The 19785-nt window shown below is 41.8% G+C and overlaps 1 protein-coding gene across 1 annotated transcript; it reads left to right on the top strand.

The window, feature by feature from the left end:
* Nucleotides 1-4735: 4735 nt before the first annotated feature.
* Nucleotides 4736-17737, top strand: crhbp (corticotropin releasing hormone binding protein). The gene is made up of 7 exons (XM_084054716.1): nucleotides 4736-4839; nucleotides 5297-5384; nucleotides 5927-6084; nucleotides 8298-8508; nucleotides 9870-10024; nucleotides 15058-15178; nucleotides 16930-17737. Exons 1-7 carry the CDS (start codon nucleotides 4765-4767, stop codon nucleotides 17082-17084), a joined length of 963 nt encoding a protein of 320 aa, XP_083910842.1. The 5' UTR covers nucleotides 4736-4764; the 3' UTR covers nucleotides 17085-17737.
* Nucleotides 17738-19785: the final 2048 nt, after the last annotated feature.

Here is a 19785-nt window from a genome sequence, read left to right as displayed (position 1 = left end):
TCACGTCTTGTGAAGATCTGTTATATTCGTTGAATGCACGACACCGTCGTACAACGGATTATACATTAGGCAGTGCCCTGGCCCCTGCCCCTGGCTCATGTTCAGAGAGAGTATGTTAAAGAGACTGGTAGAGAGAGCAGAGGACCACTGCAAAGGACCACATGTCCATCATAAGTGTTTATCTATGCTGAGAGAGAAAAGAGACGGAGGAGCTTGTCTCATAAAGAGTCCCTTTAGATAACATTTATAATTCACGCTGCTTTGTTGACAGCCAGTTCATTTCATTGAGACTAAATGTGTGGGTGCCCTTATTACCATTAGTAAAGGTCAAATTCAGGAATTAGCTGTATGACGGAGAGGATGATGATGATGTGGTTAGTGGGTGTCTCTGAGTCACCCGGCAGCCTTCACAGTGCACAACATAGGGTACTACGCTTATCTGAAATGAGGAAGAAGCTGGCTGTTTGAAACGGTGGTCAGTAATTAGTTTGTTTCTAATGATGGTTGGCATTTGCTCATGGTCAAGCGATGAAGGACTCTGAAATGCTTCACAACAGGGGAGTGTGTGCATGTGTGTGTGTGTGTGTGTGTGTGTGTGTGTGTGTGTGTGTGTGTGTGTGTGTGTGTGTGTGTGTGTGTGTGTGTGTGTGTGTGTGTGTGTGTGTGTGTATGTGTGTATGTGGTGACCTATACAAGGTGTATTGCTCTTAAGGAACCGATTCCAGATGATAATTGGTTGCAATAATAAAGTCCACATGTCGAAAAGATGTCAGCTGCAGGGGTTTCGTCAGCAAAGTGTGTTTTGCTTATGTGGACGACAGCAGCAGGGTGCAAATGGGAATGTTGGTAAAATGCTACAAAACATGGCTTGCATGTTTGCATATCAGCATATGGCTGGTGCATTATGTGTGTGGTTTGTCGTGTATTTATTATTATTATTATTATTATTATTATTATTATTATTATTATTATTATTATTATTATTATTATTATTATTATTATTATAGGATAAGCTACCTAGCCGCAATAAATCAGCCCCACCGCAGCTGCAACATTAAAGTGATGAACACATCACACTATTAGGCAAATATCCAATAATATGATTGTGAAATAATGAGTAGGCTTAGGCTAGTTTTACTTTTGGTACTGCAAGTATTACTTTTGTATAAGTGAAATTCTGAATGCAGGACTTATGGAGGAGTATTTAATGGAGGAGTATTTCTACTTTGTGGTATTGCTACATCTGTTTTTTAGTAGCCTACTTGTTCCACCACTGAATGTGCTGGGAAACTATTCTGTGGTTCAAAACAAGCAGCCTATGCCATATGGGGTTTGGGATGGCTATGTCCAGCTGCTGAAAGGTTTCTTTCTGATGAAAGAGATATTATATTGTATTTATGGGAAGGCTCTATCCAGCTGCTTAAAGGTTACTTTATGATGAAAGAGATATTATGTTGTTTTTTTAGTTATTCATCTATTATCCTTGCCGGGCCAGAACGGTCAAAGACGAGGGATTATGTTTTCGCTCCTGTAAGTCTGTCCGTCTGTAAACAGCTAAACTCAGACACCAGAAACTCGCACAGACACCAGAAACCTGCACATTCCCGGGAGGCCAAGGAATAACGCCCAACCCAAATGTTTCACATCAGCCGATTTTTTTTAGATAAGAAAATAATAATATTACTCCTACAGATTAAGTCCAAACCTCACGCAAATCGGTACACATTATCTATCATCTGATCCAGATGTTTCTGTCAGATCTTTCATATTCCATTCTGATTGGCTAAGATTGTCTTCCAAAGTTTGTGGGAGTGGCCCATTTGCACAAAATACCACAAATCATGAACGCAGTATCCGATTGCAGTGAAACTTTGCACGCACATTCTCACTAGGCCAAGGATGAAATGCCACACCCAATTTTTCTAATTGGCCTCATTATGACGCTATAACTCACGGTGCTATAACTCACGTTTTGGCTTATAACTTCTTGAGTCTTGAACTGTAGGTCATACAATCTTAAGTATTTCCCCCCTGGATTCCTTGGATCATTACATAACTACCCAAATAGGCCACGCCTATTTGGGTAGTCTGACAAGCTTTTCCACCATTTAGCTTTTTTTCACCCAAATTTTCCAAATCTCACCCAAATTGGTACTCTTTATCTCTGTAGTCATGTGATCAAGATCTCAGATCAGGTCAGATTCCAATCTGATTGCCTACGATTGGCTTTCAAAGTTTGCGGGAGTGGCCCGTTTTGCACAAAATGCCACAAGCACCGGACCGATTGGGAAACTTTGGACGCACAGTAAGGAAGAACCTCCACCCTAAATGTTTCAAATTGGTCTGTTATAGCGCCACCATGAGGCCGATTTCCTCGAAACACTTTATTTTGCTACTACTCCAACAGATCTTGTTCAAACCTCATGCAAATCAGTGCACAGGATCTATGTAGTCATGTGATCAAGACCTATGTGTCGGAATTCTCATATTCCATTTTGATTGGCTATTGCTTACAACGTTTGCGGGAGTGGCCCGTTTTGCACAAAATGCCACAAATCATGAACGCAGTGACCGATTGCCCTGAAACTAGGCCAAGGAAGAACCTATTGGCTAATAACTCTCAAACCGTAGGTTGTACAATCAAATCCCTCTCATAAATTCCATTCCCATTGGCTACCATTGACTTTCAAAGTTTGCTGGTGGGGTCCGTTTCGCATAAATACCACAAATCATGAATGCATTGAGTCTGTTAGATCTGGCACACCAAATGTTTCATATCGGCCTTGTGCTGGCGCTATAACATGTCGCAACTAGGTGGCAAGGAAGTTCTGCTAGATATGAAGTCAATAAGGAAGTGCTTTTCAGGACTGCAGTTCTCATTGATGGCCTGGAGGGTGTCGCTATTTCCCCCCTCCTGGCTGCAGAACATTACCACGCCATTACAATTTACAATTTAGCAGACTCTTAATCCAGAGCGATTTACAGTAAGCAAGGAAAACACAAGGTAATACATCAAATGCATAGAAATAGTATAGTCTTTAGGATCATAGGTAAACCAAGAACCTATCCTCAGTCTAAACAGTAGCCTATAATATCGAGAAAAGAAAACCTATGATCTTACATTGAAACTATAAACACTATAGGCTGCCAGGTCTACAAATGGCCTGGCATCTGTCTACATTACATGCTATCTAAGTTACATTTTAGCCTTTGCAAAAGCGTGGCGCCTGCAATGTCGTCAAGGCTAGGTCAAGTGCTACGGCAAGTGCTAAGGGCTAAGGTGGAGTCTGAAGAGGTGAGTCTTCAGACTACGGTGGAAGATTGAGAGTGAGTCTGCAGTTCTAACTGCAATGGGGAGTTCATTCCACAGTGTGGAGCCATAAGGGAGAAGAGTGTGGGACGTGTGGAGCGTTGTACCGGATGTTTTAGGGAAAGTTCCATATCTTTGAAGATATGGGGGTACCATACCTTTGGTTGCTTTGTAGGTCAACATCAGTGTTTTGTACTCTGTGCGGGCAGTAACTGGGAGCCAATGGAGGGAGCGGAGAAGTTGAGACATGTTAAATGTTAAATGGTGCGGCATTCTGGATCATTTGGAGGGGTTTCAGTGCACAAGGAGCGAGTTACAGCTGTCAAGTTTTGATGTGACTGATGTCTGGATAAGAAGCTGGGCTGACTCCTGAGTGAGGAAGGGTCTGATCCTTCGAATGTTATAGAGTGTAAACCTACAGGATCGAGTGACCGCTGCAATGTGTTTCTTAAATGAGAGCTGACTGCCCAGGACAACACCATGGGCCCTATTTTAGCCAAGAGTGGCCCACTATTTGGGGATTTAGCATTGTATAAGGGGCGTTCCCGTGCAAAAGCTGCAATCTTCGGACACCAGCCTTATCGCTAAAACACCTGCGGTACCCATTACATTATGCATAGGTTTGGTTTGGGCGTTATAATAAAAAGAAACAATCACTGTGTCAGATGCCATTGCCTTTAAGAGAAGCGCACTTTTCTAGTTGGTAGCACCATGGCACCTATTATTGGCAATTTGTCCGCAAAATGTTAAGAAATAAAGAATTTGGAACATGGTCTGAAGCAATGTAAAGAATTTGGAATAGTCTGAAGTAGCCTAATGTAAAGTACAAGATTTGAACATGCTTGAACATTTTACATCTAAGGGTAGGCCTACAAGCTACAAAACCTGTGGCTAGCCAGTCAAATGGGTATAAACAGCAGGGTCTGATAATGATGCACCGAGTGGTGCATGCAAATCATTCAGACCAACCCTTCAGACCATTTTATAATTTATTTATTTTTTTGGATATTTTAGAAAACAAATAGCCAATTTAACATTGAGGTTCCCACAATGTTTAGGTGCCCACTCTTATTGGCGGTATCCTTCTAGTTTATTATTGATTTGGTTATTTATTTATTTCAGACGAAGACTCATATGGTACAAATTTGGTATATACGTCAAAACGTTAAGTAGCCTGAACTCAAAATGAGTGATTTCTCATGACCTAGAATGCTTTTGGGATTCGATTCCGTGATTTCTCAGGCATATTTGAACTGAAGACCCCCCATCCTGCAGCACTTGGAATGTAGGATGGGGGGACCCTCCTGGGGGTGCCGATCCACAGGTTGAGAACCACTGGGCTAGAGTTGCGTTTTAACGCAGGGCCGCCAGGCTGCGCCCCTATAAAATCTGCCGCCTCACGGTGCGCGTCGTTATTTCACAGTTTGGCTGGAGCTCCACTTCACCAGGACACCATGTCGGTTCCAATGAGCGCACAACTGTTTCTCTTTATAATCTCCCTGTCATCCGGATCCGCTCGCTACATCGAGGTAAGTACAGTAAGAGCATTTACAAAATTCTACAAAAGTTCTACTAAAGAGCATTTACAAAATTTTACAAAAGTTCAAAATTCTATCCGTGCTGTATTGATGTGGTACTGGTACATAGGAGAGATAACAGGCAAACGTTGATCTAAATAACAATTCTTCTACATTCTCGAATTGTGTAGACTTCTTGTAAATTAAGTAGGCTAATGCAGGTGTTTAAAGATGATTTAACTCTTGAGAGAGTCAAATGAAACGGGTCCATTTAGGTTTAATTTTACACTCTCAAGAGTTAAAGATATAATAAGGGTCCATTTGGTTACCAACTCTCCATCATTTAGCTGGGGACCACCTGGAACCCCCTCAAGGACATGAGGGGTGGTCCCCGGACCACTGGTTAAGAACCACCAGCATAACACAATCTTATAGCGAGAATCCATGTATTTTATGTTTCTGTTCTCAGGGGGATGACGCTGCAGATGGATTACTGTCTCTGCTCAATCTGGACCAGAAGAGAGAAGCGGACACTTTTATTTTTCGTCGACCCCTCAGTAAGTGCTGTTGTAAACACATTGTAACACAATGGTTTTATTCAGTAGGCTGACTTCGTCATTATTATGATTAACTCTGTTTACCAGCTTATTGGTGAAAAAAAAACATTTGAGTGAATAAACTGAATAGAGGCTTTGTATCAAGTAGCTACTAAGTGACAAGAGACGTGGTTCACAGACAGAGTCCTGCAGACAGATTATTTAAATCTTTTAATGTATGCTATTTAATGATAAGTCAAATGGCTTCTTCCTTTTCTTGCATAATAACTTGTTTTCTTTTGATAAGTATGTAAACTGGACAGTCAAACATGCATTCACATTAATTCACTTCATCTACCCACCCACCCATCTGTGAACTAGTTGGATTGTTTCATGAATCTAATATTGTGAACAAAATGTGTGTGTGTGTGTGTGTGTGTGTGTGTGTGTGTGTGTGTGTGTGTGTGTGTGTGTGTGTGTGTGTGTGTGTGTGTGTGTGTGTGTGTGTGTGTGTGTGTGTGTGTGTGTGTGTGTGTGTGTGTGTGTGTGTGTGTGTATTTTAGGATGCTTGGACATGTTGGCCTCAGAGGGCAAGTTCACGTTTGTGGCCTCTCGACCCCAGCAAGCCTGTGCTGCCTTCATCATCGCTGAACCCAGTGAGGTCATCAACCTGGAGCTGTCTGATGTCAGTATCGACTGCGCTGCCGGAGACTTCATCAAGGCAGGTCTACCAGTACCTCCCCACAAACAATGCTGATCTTATGAGAGGTAGACAGTGATGTTATAGCAGTGGTTCTCAAACTGTTTTAATTTCAAAGACCTTAATGGGTACATTTGGTTCCATTTGTAACTACCTCAAGGAACCCTGAGGGTCCCTGGACCCCACTTCGAGAACCACATAGGATGCAAAGCTGGCGTTAGGGTGGGAGCTTTTTACTTCTACATGTTTACCCTCCTCACACAAAGTGCAGAAATGCAGTCTGAGGGTTAGAGGTGCTGTAAATTATTTTGTTTGTTTTGTTGTGTCATTGCACTGGTTCTCTACCCTTTTTGAGCACTGAACCCTCCTGTCTCAAAGGTTCAACCGAAGTACCCCCTATGATTATCCTTGCATTATTGCACAATATGAAGATTATTTTTCATTACAGTTAAACGATGTGAATTACATTTAAAACAGATAGAACAATAGATTGCTCAATATATGAAATGTATAGTTTACTATTCTTATTGAAATTCAAATTAGAATATATATATATATATATAGAGAGAGAGAGAGAGAGAGAGAGAGAGAGAAGAGAGAGAGAGAGAGGGGTCGGGTTACCAATTTCATCCAATCAAGATGGAGAACTCATACATGCAGGCCACAGGAAAACAAGTGAAATTAGAAGTGATGAACCAAAAAAAATGAGCAGGCAAAATTGGAAATGGAACACCATAACATTTAAGCTGATAAACAAATACGCTATAAAAAACGATTACTGTCAGAATGTAGAGCTTTAACTTCTTTTTAACACCCCCCCCCCCCCCCCCTTTAACCTTTAAGTTATACATTTAAATGAACACTGAGGATTTGACACATTCTGAGGAGTTTAGTACAGTTGGTGCCCTGCAGCATAACGGTTGTTTTTTTAAGGAGCCAAACGGCTCTGTGTAGAGTAGACTACCCCCTCAATGTGGTCAGTTTACCTTGGGCAAAGAGGAACAAGGGGTGGGGGGCAGCTTGGAGCCCAGCCAGCCAGTTACGCGGCAGTACGTGCAGGCATGTATCGGTGGCAGAGCTAGCTGCTGTGGCAGGAGCTGAAGGGAGAAGATTGGGGACACAAGACTTTGTAATTCTCCCTGGGCTTGGTGGCTCTCCTGTGCTGGAGTCCTGCCAAGTTCTGATGTGGTCTCTCCCAGGAAGAAGGCAGCAGCTGTCCTGGTGTAGCTTTCAGCACACGCCAGCCCCTCTGAAACACACCCCTAGCAGGCAGCATTCTGTCTTACCTGCAATGTACATTGAAGTAAACATCATTAACTACTTCATCCCTATTTTATACTGTGTCACATGGAGAAATTAGCCAATCTGCAAGATCACAATATGTCACATTGAGACGTTGTGAGCTTGTAGATCGGCTATTTTTGCTATCATTGAAAAGTTTTCAAAAATGTGTATAACTGCTGCCTGCCATGTGCCATGCCCAAAATGTGGACACCAAGTAGGATGTACATTTTATACACAGCGTTATTATGTTTGTACACTGTTGCAGCCAAGTAAAATGCTCAGTGAAGGGGGATGATTTCTGCCGTGGATCGTCGCATTGCATACTGTAGTTGACATTTCGTTAGACGTGCAGTGATGATCCTAACAAATGCTTTGTGTCTAGAGAAATTTATATCACCCCAATTGCAACGTGACATGTCCAATCTTCTGGGAAATAACGTTTGCACCATTGAGAAATGGAATTAAGATTGAGGCAGCCCTCAGCTTCTCTCCGTTGCATGCATCATCAACACTGACAGCCTTGGCTTGGACACAGTTGAGAATAAGTCCACTCAAACTCAGATTATCTGCCTTTTTATATACACTCTAAGCAGCATGATGCTGAGGATTTCCTTTTACGATTTATGTTTTGGCATTTCTGGTTTATTTTCAATATTGAGACTAAGCAGAGAAACAGGAAAGACAGGAGAGCGAGAGGGGATGCCAACGCAGCAAAGAGCCTCAGGTCGGATTAGACCCCCTTGTTTTACTGTTCTACTGGTTTTATTGATTTTTAACTGTAGACATAACCTATTTTATTGTGTTTTTCCTAATAAAGTTGATTCTTTTTGTTTTCTCCCTCCCCATGTAAAGCGACTTTGGGTACTTACAAAAGCCCTGTATAAATCTGAGATATCATCATTATTATTAATAATGTAGATCATTGTTTCTTTGTGTTTCTCTTCCTGTAGATGTTTGATGGCTGGGTTTTGAAGGGAGAGAAGTTTCCCAGCAACCAGGACCACCCACTGCTTCCACACCAGCGCTATACAGACTACTGCTCCTCCAATGCACCAGGACAAGCCAGTCGCTCCTCTCAGAACGTGGCCATGGTTTTCTTCAGGATCCGTAGCCCTGACAGCGGGTTTACTCTCACTGTCAAAAAGCTGCACAACCCTTTCCGTGAGTCTCTGCGCACTTCACACCACAGCTGCAAGCTATTTAAGGGATGATTAACGGTGAGCGGTAATTGTAGAGAAATAAACCCCTTCAGGGTTTATTGCACACACCTTCAGGGTTTATTTTTCAACAATGACTGGCTCACCGTAAATGATCCTGTTTATTACAGGACTACTTAATAAAGAAATTAATACATTGACTTGTATTAAATTCAAAATTATTCAAAGTTTTTCACTTCAGTTTTTAACACTTTCATGATTTTTCAAAAATAGCAGATGTACAAGCTCACAGCGCGGCACAAAGTGACGCACTGTAAGCTTTTAGATCTGCTATTTTTGAGTAGCCTACGCTAAAATCTAAAATGACAATGATGCTTTCCCAGTTTTAATGGGTTCATTGGCTGTCATGTTGAATACGGTTAAAACTAAGCACCGCGGATTGATTGATTGATTGATTCAGGTGCTCACTCCATCCATAGCAACTGTCTGTTCTTCATAGCAGCGGTCTGCTATTGAGAAATTCCAGATCGCTGAATTCGGTGATTGAGAATCGAGCATTCAACCAAGTAATAATTTGTGATGATAACCGTTTTGATTGAACAAACTTAATTGTTAGAATTTCTTTGTATTCAGATTTAATAAACTATACTCACACACGCACACACGCGAGCGCACACACACATGCACACCTGGCTCCCCTCAGGCTCATTTGCTACCCCAAACTGAGCCTGGCCTTTTAGACAAATTTCTGTGGGCGGGAAAACCTGTTTTGATAAACTCCTTCAGCCAATCAGCAAACATTCTGCGAAAATATACCAGTGCAGCGGCCCCCAAAATCCTCTTGCATGTATGCGCTCATATGTCTTAACACAGAGCCAGTAAAGCACTGTTTAAATGGCTGAATGATTAAGCATCCAACTTGTAACATTATAATTGTTATATTGTTTATAATCCCTCGATTTTAATTGCTTGTGCACTTGGAAATATCCTACCAATTTCATATAAGACATTGTTGATGTATGCCTCTACAAATTTTTTTTTTTTATGTATTATTATTTTATTAGTTCTATAGCTATACATTTTTGTAGTGAATACATATGTATAGATGCTTGTCAGATAGTCAGACAATGCTGCTCTGTAATGTTGTAGGTTGGGGTTCCATCACTCTCCCACCATTTCAGCTTCAGAAATGGTTTTCAATTACCCAGCACCTCACTGTGGTGTAATTTGATAAAATGACTCTTTCTGTGTGTGTGTGTGTGTGTGTGTGTGTGTGTGTGTGTGTGTGTGTGTGTGTGTGTGTGTGTGTGTGTGTGTGTGTGTGTGTGTGTGTGTGTGTGTGTGTGTGTGTGTGTGTGTGTGTAGCCTGTAACATCATGTCTCAGAGTCCAGAGGGCAGCTTTACCATGCTGTTGACACATCAGCACAAGAACTGCAGCTTCTCTGTCATATACCCTGTGGAGTTCCAGCTGACAGAACTCAGCCTGGGTCAGGCCAAGAGCAACGAGCTCAAACCACAGGTTAGACATACACACCACCTCTCGTTCTCACTCTCGCTTTCACACACGCACACACCCTTCTTTGTATGCATGAATGTATATATTAACCACTTAAGCCCTTTTACATTTTTAGCGGTGCCAACCGCTCTAAGCTTGACTTTGTCCGTATGTCCGTGGAAGCACGGGATGAGCACGGGATTTCAAAAAGCTATAACTCCAGTTTGCAGCATGCCACCAAGTCCAAATATGGTATGTGGACTTAGACCACCAATAGAGACGAGCATGAATTGCTGAAGTTATCAAAGAGGGGTCCAGGGACCCCCAAGCACGGGATGAGCACGGGATTTTAAACAGCTATAACTCCAGTTTGCAGCATGCCACCAAGTCCAAATATGGTATGTGGACTTAGACCACCAATAGGGACGAGCATGAATTGCTGAAGTTAGCAAAGAGGGGTCCAGGGACCCCCAGCGTATGTTATGTTTGTCCGTTCGTGGAAGCACGGGATGAGCACGGGATTTCAAACAGCTATAACTCAAGTTTGCAGCATGCCACCAAGTCCAAATATGGCATATGGACTTAGACCACCAATCGGGATGAGCATGAATTGCTGAAGTTATCAAAGAGGAGTCCAGGGACCCCCAGCGTATGTTATGTCCGTCCGTCCGTGGAAGCACGGGATGAGCACGGGATTTCAAACAGCTATAACTCCAGTTTGCAGCATGCCACCAAGTCCACATATGGTATGTGGACTTAGACCACCAATAGGGACGAGCATGAATTGCTGAAGTTATCAAAGAGGGGTCCAGGGACCCCCAAGCACGGGATGAGCACGGGATTTTAAGCAGCTATAACTCCAGTTTGCAGCATGCCACCAAGTCCAAATTTGGTATGTGGACTTAGACCACCAATAGGGACGAGCATGAATTGCTGAAGCCCCGCCCCCTCTGTCTTCCCATTGGCTGGCCTTTAAACAGGCATAACTCAAGTTCACAGCATGCTAGGGAGTACAAATTTTGTACATGGACTAAAACCACCAATAGGGACGAACTGTAATTACTTAAGCCCCGCCCCCTCTGTCTGCCCATTGGCTGGGCTTTAAACAGCCATCATTCCAGTTTGCAGCATGCTACCAAGTAAAAATTTGGTAAGTGGACTCAGACCACCAATAGGGACGAACTGAAATGAGTTAAGCCCCGCCCCAAAGGCACCGCTTCCTTCACACAGGGTGTGATTTTTTTGTTGCCGATCTACAAGCTCACAACGCATCATAATGTGATGTGTTGTGAGTTTGCTGATCTGCTATTTTCAGTTAAAAGAATGGCAAGGTATAATTGACCAACAACAGTAAGAAGTTAAATGGAATATCTAACAGCTGTATTTCCTCAACAAAGCTACGTTCTACTGTAAAACTCAAGGATACAACCAAAATAAACAATTAGTTATGACTTGTGCTACAGGCTGCTTGCTTTTGCAACTCTGCAAAAATATCCAAACAATATTGGACATGGATTTTTATAATCCACACAGTAAAATCCTGTGTGTTAATTGAACTCTTAAAGTGTAAAAATGGACCCTTATGGGTCCCAGATTACCAACATAAGTGTGTGATTTCCTTGTTGAATCTAGGCATTGGAACAGTGAAAATAATGTTTTCTGTGGTTTCTTCGGTGGAAAGATCCATTATTTACACAAATTGAACTTCAACTTTGTTTAAGATACCAAACCACACTCTGAGTTCTAATTACTGTATTCCTTGGTAACGCCTTGATCAGACACACACTAAACTTGCTGTAAAAAAATGAGCGGTTGGTGAACATGTTGATGTGTGCATGTAGATCTGCTATTTTCGCTACTTTTGCGCAACAGTGTCATACGACTAAGTATAAAATAGGATGGAAAGAAAAACTGAAAAAATATGAAATATGGAGCTACATCCTCCCAACAGCGATATTGGGATAAATATATTATCTTTGAGAGAACAGAATTGGACCTTTAAGCAGTGCTCAACTGCTGAACTATGTTGTGCATAAACCACCTGTCAAGGAAAGTGATGCTGTTTATCTGATATGGTATAATCCAGTTAGAAACTGTGTCTTCCATTTCAACAAAATTATCATGTAGTATGCAACAGTACAAAAGTTCAAGCATTGAACTAGAATGAACTAATCTGCAGCATCTGCTGTGAAAAATTATGATAAAAAAGGTTATGATAAAAAAAGGGAAAGAAATATTTTCTCGAGTTCATCTGTGTACAAAAAGCGTTTTTATTACTTACAACAGAAACGGGAGTTTAGTGTGATTTGTGTGAACGGATCTAGAGGAGAAATGGCTCTGTCCAACTGCATATTCAAGTTAAGACTTTAGTTGCACAACCTGTAGCCAGTGAGGTGAAACGTGGTGGAACACAGCCTGTGGCCAATGAGCTATGGTAACATTGAAAACAGGCAAAGAAAGGATAGTACACGGACATCCAAGTACCCAGGTGCAGGACAAACAACAATACATAAAATAAAATAAGGAACGCACACTGGCAAAATAAGCTCCAATGTTTATTGCTTGATTTATTATTGCTCATCTAATCGTTGACTCAAGCAATAAATAGTGGAGCTAATTTTGCCAGTGTATGGACCTTATTTTATCGTTAATATTGAAAACATGTCTATTTAGTAATGTATCCTAGGTGACATCATAAGTATTTCATTTGAATTAGCCAAGTGTTTTACATTAGAATCATCCAAACTTGTGTGATCTTTTTTCTTATGTTCTTAATTTTCAAGAGTTCAAGAGTTGAACTCTTGTCCTTAACATTGTGGCTGAGAGGGTTACAATAAAAACAAAAACACAAAGATTACAACATTACTGTTAAGTGGTACTGTACTGTTTATATTATAAAATTATCAGAATATCAGATTCTGTAAAAATTCTGAGCACAAATGATTTTCAGAATGTGTAGCAGTAGTGTAGCAGAATCTAATGGGGCTGAAAACATGAAATATTTAAAAAAAAAAGTATACTGCTCATGGAACCAAAATTGTTATGTGCGCATTAATATATACATTTCTGCATATCCCTGTGTTTCCCTTTCTCCCCTATCTATCTATCTATCTATCTCTGGAGTCAAACAAATCTCTCGTTCTCAACAAATACTTATTAATAAATTATCAACTTATATGGAATATTCCAGCTTGTCAGAAATATTGGCCACCAGGAGAATGACGTCACCGGCGCGATAATTCACTTTACATGCATATTGGGAATAGGCTATGCTAACATGATTTACAATTTTTTGAGAGCAGGCAGCAGAGGCGGTAGATGAGTAGAATTGCATTCACTGTCCAAAGAAGGAAATATAAGTCTTTTCTTAACCATTATTAACAACCCTTATTTACTTCATAAGTATAGACCCCCCAGGGTTCTATACTTACTATCCAATATCTTTTTGATTATATTTATGACAACTTGGAAATATCCTGGAAGTATTTGCTGAGAGCGAGAGATTTGTTAACTCCAGCAAATCTCTCTCTCTCTCTCTCTCTCTCTCTCTCTCTCTCTCTCTCTCTCTCTCTCTCTCTCTCTCTCTCTCTCTCTCTCTCTCTCTCTCTCTCTCTCTCTTATCTATCTATCTATCTATCTATCTGTGGAGTTAAACAAATCTCTCGTTCTCAACAAATACTTATCGATAAAGTATCAACTTAGTATGGGATGTTTACAGCTTGTCAGAAAAAAATAGACAGTTAAAAGACATAAGCTAATTTATTTCAAATAGCATTGGGTTACAATGGGGAGTATGCCCCCAAAAAGGGGCGTGGTTTTGGTGGTGACTTGTTGCTAGCAAGTCCCCAGGACAGAGAGGAATTTCTTTAAGCACTAGTCTCAATGGCCAAATCAATGGCCAAATCTGGTACTGCAAGTTTGGGCCGGGACTGCATGAACGAGCGAAAAGGGTGTGGGCCCGACTCACAGGCCTGTGCATGGAGGTAGTTCATGATGTAGACACTACTGTGCATGCGATTGGGCCTCACAACGTCATCAAACCAGAGTGCTGAAACCCGGAAGAAGGGAGTATGCGCTGAGTGAGCAAATTCATTGAAATGAATGGCCGGGGATTTCAGGTCACCACTCTAAATAATATAGAACTTTATGGTTGCTGGTCTGTAGCATTCGGTTCTCTACAACCAGATCTCCATATATGCTCATATATGGGTATACCGGTTGGATCAGCGGTTCTGGAGAATCTATCTATCTATCTATCTATCTATCTATCTATCTATCTATCTATCTATCTATCTATCTATCTATACTATAATTCACGGAATCTCTTTGTGTCACAAAATGTGTCCCTGGCATAACTCGGACAGTGTCCGACCGTTCGGTCTCAAACTTGGCGTGTGTATCTTCTATAACCCTGAGGTGTGCAGAGCCGAATGGAGCCGAGAACTGAAAATCACAAATATCTCTGTGTGTTCGGGAGATTGTATGTATCGTCTTCCCTGATTGGCCAACCCAAACCATCGGCTTCACGGATTGGCGGAGAGTCCCGTCACGTTTGGGCCGCTAAGCCAGTATAAGTCCCTGATTGGCTAACCCGACCTGTCGGCTTAACTGATTGGCCGAGCTTCGCATAACATTTGTGCCGCATAGCAGTATAAATGGAACGACTTGCATCGTTCCTGACATGCATGGCCTCAAATAGGCTGGCGCCCTAGTAATAATAATTAGACCTATTTCATCCCACAAGGGAAATTCCGTTTTTAGATTCACCCAGCTGAGAGCTTACATTAAGTGTCTTGCTCAGGGACACCTCGACACATTGCTGGAGCTGGGAATCAAACCTAGGCATGCTTCCCATTCAGCTATGGCCACCCTAACACATGCTCAAGGACTAGACCTCAGCAACGATGCAAGTCAGGAACAATGCAAGTTGGGAATGCATGCCCCACCCGGTTATGCAATACCCGCTGTACGTCATGTCGTAGTACCCATTGTATCCGTCTGTCTGTCTGTGTCCCTTTTATGCCCATATATGAAGATCTCTTTTCCATCTTCTACAGAGACAGGTATGGTCAGGCTGCTCAGGATCAGGAGACTATGTGGAGCTGCTGGGAGGTAACGGGGTGGACACATCTAAGATGTTCCCCGTGGCTGACTTTTGTTTCTCTCTCAGTACACTGGGTGAGTCTGCAGAGCTGCAGTTTATGTCTCATGTGTTTTTCATGTGTTTTTTGGCAGAAATACATACTATAGCGACAGATTTATCAGGGCATTCAGGACATTCAGGACATTCCTTTTTTATAATTGCTGGCCAGTTTCTGAGGAAGATGCTAGCCTACTGCTTGTAGTAACCTGTGCTCTGCTGTGCTGTTACATTATACTATACTACACTAATGCCATACCATAACATAACATAACATAGTATGACCACACTGGTCATACTATGACCAATATATCCTTTTTATATTGAGATTGTGATGTGATATTGGGCGTGTTACGCGCTACGTCCTGCCGGGGAAACTCCCCCTGTCAGGTGATAAGAAGCGGCCTGCTCACTCCTCATGCATTGAAGGAAACATGAGCTCAGTTCGGGGCTCTCCCCAGGCTGGCAGAGGGAGAGTAGCGCCCAAGATTACAGCTTAGGCAATTGGCACTGGGTGAAAAAATAGGTTGCAAAAATCGTGGGATACAAATTTAGGGGAAAAAAAGAGATTGTGCTATGAGGCTAGATATCATCTGGGATTTTGGTTATTGAATTATTTTTATACTGTTTGGCAGAAGTGTTATCTTTTCCTGGTTTTAATCATGCTGGATTCACGCCAACAGTGGTCAGTCAGTGCCCAGCGACAGCAACGGTGGTCCGAGGGTTTAAGCCAGCAGCTGCACCCGGTTGGGGCAGGCAAGCATGAGTGTCAGTGCCGGCTTAACGGAAGGGCTTTAGGTGCTGCAGCACTTGGGGGGGGGCACCAAACGGCGGGGAGAAAGTGAAAGAAGACCCAACTATCGCCGCAAGCGACGAAATTTAGAATTGTTAGTTTAACATTCTCTTGGTGTCAAGTATATCCCTCATGTCCCTACTGAGTAGGGACATGAGGGATGCGTCGAGACGCTTGTCTCTCTAGATTTGCATTGAAACTTGTTGCTCAATCAGAACGTGCCATCATCATGACACTGCTTGTGTGAATTCAGCGTTAAGTCTTATTTTATCCTTTCCAAATGTGCACATTTTTTCAGAATTAGTGAAAACAGCCGATTTACAAACTCACAATGCATCATGATGCAACAGGTTGTGAGCTTGTAGATCTGCTATTTTCACTAGACATTTCGCAAGATATGAAAAAAATATATGAAAAAGGAAAATAATATTGGTAGTTAATGAAAAATATCGTGACGTTTGATTTTGTCCACATCGCCCAGCCCTATACTATACCATATCATGCCATTTTATATTTATACTATACTACACTAATACCATACCAGACCATACCAGACTATGCCAAGCTATACTGTATGCCCCTTACCTGAACCAGAATTACACACCAATAGCCTACATCCACACATGCATAGTCTCATGCTCTCAACTACAGTGGAGTTACAGTGCTGAGCACATAAGTTCTTATAAAACTCTGAAGAGAGACAGCTTATTCATTTCAATTGTATATCATGTGAATTATTATTAATTTATAATGCTATGTTATATTGTACTGTGTATATAGCTACAGTACCTATCTAGTATATACTTAGTATTCTGTGCTATCCTATGCTACACTATTAGTGATTAGCACCTGTGGCGCTAGTCCCATGTCAACATTTTTGCGTGTATGAGTATGTGTGAACTTGACGAAGCAGGCTCCAGCCAGATGTGTTGGCCGTTTACTGGATTGTTTTGGCTGTGTTCCAACCTCCATTTATTCCCCTCCATGTTGCTGTAGCCCAGATGAAGATTGGCTGTGATAACTCAGTGGTGAGGCTGGTGTCCAGTGGGAACTACATCAACCGTGTTTCCTTCCAGTACAGAATACTGGAGCGCAGCGAACTGCCCAAAACAAGAGAAAACACTCTGGATGACTTCTGCACTGTGGAATGAGTTGGCATGCACTTACACATGCATGCCAGCCTGCACACACACCCACACACACACACACACACACACACACACACACACACACACACACACACACACACACACACACACACACACACACACACACGTGCACACGTGCAAAAGCTTAAACACACACGCACGCACGCACGCACGCACACACACACACACACACACACACACACACACACACACACACACACACACACACACACACACACACACACACACACACACTCATACTGTACACGCACGCACAGGGTAAACATTAATCATCTCTCTGTATAAAGGAAATAGATTATGGTTTATTTGACTATTTCCTTAAACAAATGTATCATATTTTGTGAAATGTTGTATTCAGATATCTACTAATGTTACAATTTATCATAGCATATTTATTTGAAGATTTCTATTTTTTTTTAATCACATGGTCCTTGAAATGGAGGTTATCTGTCTTCTCCCCTTCTTGAAATGATGTCAAATTACATTTTTGGGAGAGCAGTCGAAAAACAAGCCATTATTGTATCATCACTTTGCATCAGCTGCTCTGTTCTTAAGGAAATGTAACATCTTTACCATCTCTTCCACTGAGAATATTGTATTTATGTTTTAGAAATAAATCTTACTTGCATGACGAAGCACTTTTGACTGTTCTTTTACTTGACATACTACACAGTAAAATCCAGAGTGTTCATTTAAATCTGAGAGTGTAAAAATGGAGCCTCATGATTGCCAGGACCCTGGACCTTTTCAGGGACTCTCCTAGAGTTCAAATTAACACTCTGGATTTAACCGTGTAGCAGAAGAGCCAGTAGCGTGTAGAGGTCGGGGGGAGGGGGTCCTGCCCCTTTGCCTCTGATACCCAATGTGCCCTTTTCAAAACAAAAAATGGCCTGCCCAACACCCGACAAATAATAATAATTTCACTATCATAATTATTATTTATAATTATAATTATTTAATTAAAATGTGCTGGCTGCCATCAGTCAGTTTTAGTTTCACTTTTCACCTAATGCAGTGAGGTCAAGTGCCCTCACACCTTGTTAATCTTGCAGCTGCATTGCCAACAACTTGGCTTCAGGCTAATTGTTTCCCCCTATTTACTTACGATGAATGTGATAATTAAGTTAAGTGGCTCCTGGCTTTAGTTTGCCCTAACGTGTTAGCCTGTTTGTGGTAGAGATGCAGGAGGCAGAGTAGAAAGGGGGGGCAATAGCAGGAATGACATGGGCCAAGTTATTGTGGAACATCTTGCTTCCATCATGTACAACATTTCTGGTGTGAAATTTGCACGATCGTACTAGGCGCAAAATTAATGTGCTCTTTTATGATCTTTGAGCACCTGCCCGTCCAGTGGTCTCTGCACAGCCCTGAGAGTAGCTGTTGTTTCCCACGCAGGAGACCCAGGTCTGAATCTCGGGTGTTACAGATGAGATTTTGTTCCTTTTCGCGCCACAGCTACACATCCACACGTAATATTTACTGTTATGCTTGCTTCATACTTCCTTGTAAGCCGGTGTTGTGTGCCAAAACGAACAGATCTACAAGCTCACGACATGTCGCACCATGACACGTATGAGCTTGCGATTGGTTATTTGAGCTTGTTTTCGGGTATTTTCTGCGACACTGGCATGCAATGCCGTATAGTACATCAGGTGTATGTGCCATCACTGGGTACAGTCTCTTCCCCACTACTATAAACCCTCACTATTTATTTTCTTTTGATTAAAAATGTTTCCCATGAGTTACAGTCCAGAACCCGCACCACAGATACTGGGTGATTTACTGTATGCATCTGGTTAGCACACAGTGGTTTGGTTACATACTGTACTGTGACTGGACAGGGAGTGCATGACCTTTTGGATATCAGACAGAAGAGGACTGTTGGTCCAACAGATTTAAAAATGTATTGTGGTTCCATTGAAAATACACAAGAATATTTATTTATCATATTTATCAACATTGACTATATGAGATAGGATATATATATATCCCTGTTATATAGGGATATATATAATACACATAATACACATGTTCACCTACCAATGTATGAGCGCATGCACACACATACAGCAGATGGGCTACAAACACATACAAAACCAGGCTTCAAAAATGATGCAAAACATGCCTATATTTAGATCAATGATTAGCATGTGTGAGTGTGGGTGCACTGTGTGTACTGTGTGTGTGTGTGTGTGTGTGTGTGTGTGTGTGTGTGTGTGTGTGTGTGTGTGTGTGTGTGTGTGTGTGTGTGTGTGTGTTTGCAATCCCAGTGTATTCAAGTATGTCCTTGGCAATTAGCACCACTCAGTGACGCATGTATTTCTCTTATTTCATTTAATCCAATCAGTTCCAGAGACACAATCTGTAATGGCTTTGTGATGGTCAATCAGCAGCTAAAATCAAAGCCCTGATCCCAGGAACACTATCTCATATTCATGGAAAAACCACACTGTGACAATCCTGAAAGGTCATATGGTAACCAACTTTGTTTTGTGGCCTGTCACCCCCAGCAGTGACAATAGAGTTTTAAACGTCCATAGCATTGTGGAGTCTCTCTCAACTGTTGGCTTCTCGTGTATAAACGCAGTGCTCTTAATGGGATTACACCACAAGCTTCAGTGCTCTTATTCTACATGACATCCTTCTAACTGTGGCTCGCTTTTGATCTTCTCCTTACGAGGAA

Source organism: Gymnoscopelus microlampas (genome assembly GCF_963454915.1).
Source record: "Gymnoscopelus microlampas genome assembly, chromosome: 4".
NCBI classification, from domain to species: domain Eukaryota; kingdom Metazoa; phylum Chordata; class Actinopteri; order Myctophiformes; family Myctophidae; genus Gymnoscopelus; species Gymnoscopelus microlampas.
This window is presented reverse-complemented; position numbering and strand designations above follow the sequence as displayed.

What these genes read in the sequence shown, in the direction of transcription:
- crhbp (XM_084054716.1), top strand. Translation starts at nt 4,765, where the DNA reads ATGTCGGTTCCAATGAGCGCACAACTGTTTCTCTTTATAATCTCCCTG. An exon ending in GCAACGAGCTCAAACCACAG is followed by an intron (nt 10,025 to 15,057) that starts GTTAGACATACA and finishes CATCTTCTACAG; the next exon opens with AGACAGGTATGGTCAGGCTG. An exon ending in TTTCTCTCTCAGTACACTGG is followed by an intron (nt 15,179 to 16,929) that starts GTGAGTCTGCAG and finishes ATGTTGCTGTAG; the next exon opens with CCCAGATGAAGATTGGCTGT.